Source organism: Dendrobium catenatum, unplaced genomic scaffold (assembly GCF_001605985.2).
Source record: "Dendrobium catenatum unplaced genomic scaffold, ASM160598v2 original_scaffold_37722, whole genome shotgun sequence".
Taxonomy (NCBI): Eukaryota; Viridiplantae; Streptophyta; class Magnoliopsida; order Asparagales; family Orchidaceae; genus Dendrobium; species Dendrobium catenatum.
In genome coordinates this window covers 8,983-12,316 of record NW_021356180.1, presented here as the reverse complement: position 1 = coordinate 12,316, position 3,334 = coordinate 8,983, and the positions used below count along the sequence as shown (strand labels likewise).

Here is a 3,334-nt window from a genome sequence, read left to right as displayed (position 1 = left end):
AGAGTTTATAATTAAATACGATAAGATTATTCTAATGACATTACATACACCACTAATTTCAATATAAATTCAATAAATTTTTTTCTTTGTATCGATATATTCTAACATAGATTTTTTTAGGTATCTAATACGTCATAAAATATTTTAAAATTTATGAAAATAATTTTAAGTTTAAATATCAAATGTTAAACATAATTTATAGACAAAATAAAAATAAAAATAAATAAATAAATACAAAAATTGATTCGACCTCGTTGACGGTCTGATTGCGATCAATTTTTATTTCTTTAATTGATATAGAGAAAAAAAAAAAAAAGCGAAAGTAAAAAAAAAAAAAAAAGAGACAAAAGACAAAAGAAATGTACCACCGTGGTATTATCCAAACCTTTGATGCGTGCATCTCAAATCCTTTTGAGGCATTAATAACCAGTAATCTTCTCATCCCATGCCCCAATTTTTGTTTTTATCGGGATTGAAGTCTTAGCCTTCATCCGTTGAACTGCTCAGTTCGCCATGGGGCAGGTGTTGGCGAGCATTCAAGATAAATTCCACGGTACTCGCTCTTTTTCCAAATTGAAGGAAGCATCAGCTACTTCTTTTACTCATATATGCCCTAGTAGAGCTGAAAGCTTGAAGCTTTTTCATGAAATTTTGCAGGGAAGCAATGGAAGGAGAGGCAGATAAGGAAGATCAGTGATAAGGTGTTTGACCGAATCAAGGACGATTTGGGAGAGAGGAACCTCGCCTTTGAGGATCTCTACATCGCCGTTCTCATAATATACAAGTATGGCATCCTATCCTTCATCACTTTTCCCCTCAAGGAATCGAAGAATGCATAGATTGATTTTTTGACTTTGTTGTTTTCATCAAAATTTATCGCTGGTGCTTAATGTTTCAGTGACATCAATAAGCACTTACCTGGGCCTCACAATGATCCCCCTTCCAAGGAGAAGCTGAAATATATTATGCAGGTATGGATTCGCGTAAATGAAGGTTTCATTTGTTCTGTCTCATTTTCGTGCCTTGGTGTATTTGCTGCAGATTCATCAGCTGTTTTTCTATCTTTTTTTTTTTTTTCCCCGGAACTGGGCATATTGGAAAGGGTGTGATCGGAGCAAATTTGGAAATGGTGGTTTTTTTTATTAATTCTGTTTTTTGCAATTGGAATTCTTAACTTTGAATTTTTTTCACTCAATCAAGTTGATTTTATAAAATTGTTTTATTCTTCTGTAGAACTGTACGTCAATTAAAAGTATGTAGAAATTGCTTGAATCCTTTCTAAAACGAAGGATGAATTTTATTGGATATGTTAATGCTGCAATTGATTAGGATATCCTATATATTGTATTATAACTGTTAATGTGCTATCCTCCTCCATTCGTTCTTTATTCTGTATCAAAATATAGTTAAAATATGTTAAAAACTAAAGGGACACATATATATAAATTAAAATCAAAATAAATACTAATGGCTATAAGCTGAAAGAAACAGTTCTCCAAAGAGTTTGAAGGGGATCATGCATGGTGATTGTGGACATGGAACCGGTTCATGTATAGCTTTGCAATCAGCAAGCATTTCTTCAAGAATGAGGGACTAGGCATTTTGGTGGCAGGTGAAAAAACTTCATCCTGGTAGTGAAAGCAATTAGCTCATCTCCTGTTGCATTAAATGATAATAGAGGGAGGTATCAAAAACTCAATGTCAAGTTGAGTAGGGAGAAGAACTAGAGAGTCAGGCAAGTGCAAGCAGATATAAACAAACATTGATCTAAATTGAAGGATATATGCCTGGCCTGCTCTTCTATAATGGAATTAGAAGCACATACTCAATGCATATGCCTGATCTTGAAGTTGAAAGAAATACTTGTAACTGTTGATCCTCCCTTGGTGACATTGAAGCAATTTCAGAACAATAGTGAACTTTGTATTCTCAAATTTTATTTTTGGCTTAGTAATAATCATCTTATTAATTGTAGATTGATCAGTAGCATCATCATTGTCTATCTCTGAATAATCATTTGCTTTTTTGAACTTTTGATTGTCATTGGATTTGTTTTGATGCGAATATAGCCAGTATAGTTCTGATGTAGTGGATCGTCGGAAGATGCCGACCTTCAAGAAGGATTTTGGGGTTATTCCCAATCCAAGCGAAGAGAAGAATGAAGAAGCTTTCAAAGCTTTAACAAACGGATGATTATCATTCAATGATTCCTTTACCTCTTACAATACTTGATATTTTATACAAGCTAAAAAAGTCTCAGAGGCTAGTCATAACATAACTTAGGAATAACACTACTTTCCTAAAGGCTTCATTTAGTTAAGATGTTCCTACATCATACTTTCCCCTTTGCTCAAAGGGCTCGACTCCATCGAGGCTTTTGTTTGGTAGGGAGTAGGGTAAGAGAATCTAACAAATCCCTCCGGGATCGAATAAATTTTGCATATCTGTGAATTACGCATTATCCTGTTCTAAGATACTCCAGAGTCAGTCCAGCACCACAAAAGCCTTGACGATATACATGCGCGCACCTGAAGGCCGTAGTGTGTGTGCTAGAGGGCATTCTTCGAAAGCACACACATTAGGCAGTTCAAAGTAACCATTCTTAGAGAACAATATTCAATACTGCAGTATTTTACCTGCGTGGTGCGCAACCTCACGCGATAATCCACTGATCCCGACCAATTAAGCAATGCTGCATACATACAGATCCGATCGTTTCCGAGCGGAGTGGTGATGAGTAATTTTTACTAACATATTATACATCAGATATTGCGACCACGCATATTAATAATGTTTCGTCTATCCAAAATCCTCGATGGGATTGATTTGTCGTGTTCTTCATCCTGAACACCTGATAGTTCATACTTAGTCTAGGTCCGATCTAAAGCTCTCCAAACAGAGCCCCACATCTAAGTAGCGAGGATGGATCGCTATCCAGAGCACAGTATTGAGACGTGACTGTCGAATGTATGACGCCGTTTTAATGCTTCATCATTAGGCCACCATACTCCAGTTCACACACGTATCCACTGTCAGTCGACTCAATCTAAAACACACAAACTTACGTAACTGCCGCTTTCCAATGGCCCACTTTTGATATCACTCACATTGGCATATATATTTCGATTGCATCTTAGCCGTGCTATCATAATATATATTTCGTGCTGCGCCCGTAGCCATGCGAAATAGCCGACCACTAATACCATCAACCTATCCTCTCACAGGTACAATACATATGAGTGCAATTATAAAATCATATTATAGAGCAGATAAATTATTGTTTTTGTACATAAATAGAAAAAAGGTAGACCGAACTGGTAATTCCATTAATCAA

The 3,334-nt window shown here is 35.9% G+C and overlaps 1 protein-coding gene across 1 annotated transcript; it reads left to right on the top strand.

Moving 5' to 3' along the window:
- The first annotated feature begins 396 nt into the window (after nt 1-396).
- LOC110106518 lies at nt 397-1,124 on the top strand. The gene is made up of 3 exons (XM_020836449.2): nt 397-553; nt 658-784; nt 899-1,124. The coding sequence occupies exons 1-3, from the start codon at nt 514-516 to the stop codon at nt 1,107-1,109; spliced, it is 378 nt and encodes a 125-aa protein (XP_020692108.2). The 5' UTR covers nt 397-513; the 3' UTR covers nt 1,110-1,124.
- Nucleotides 1,125-3,334: the final 2,210 nt, after the last annotated feature.

Coding starts and splice junctions, on each gene's coding strand:
- LOC110106518 (XM_020836449.2), top strand. CDS start 514: ATGGGGCAGGTGTTGGCGAGCATTCAAGATAAATTCCACG. Junction 554..657: donor CATTCAAGATAAATTCCACG/GTACTCGCTCTT, acceptor GAAATTTTGCAG/GGAAGCAATGGAAGGAGAGG. Junction 785..898: donor GCCGTTCTCATAATATACAA/GTATGGCATCCT, acceptor TTAATGTTTCAG/TGACATCAATAAGCACTTAC.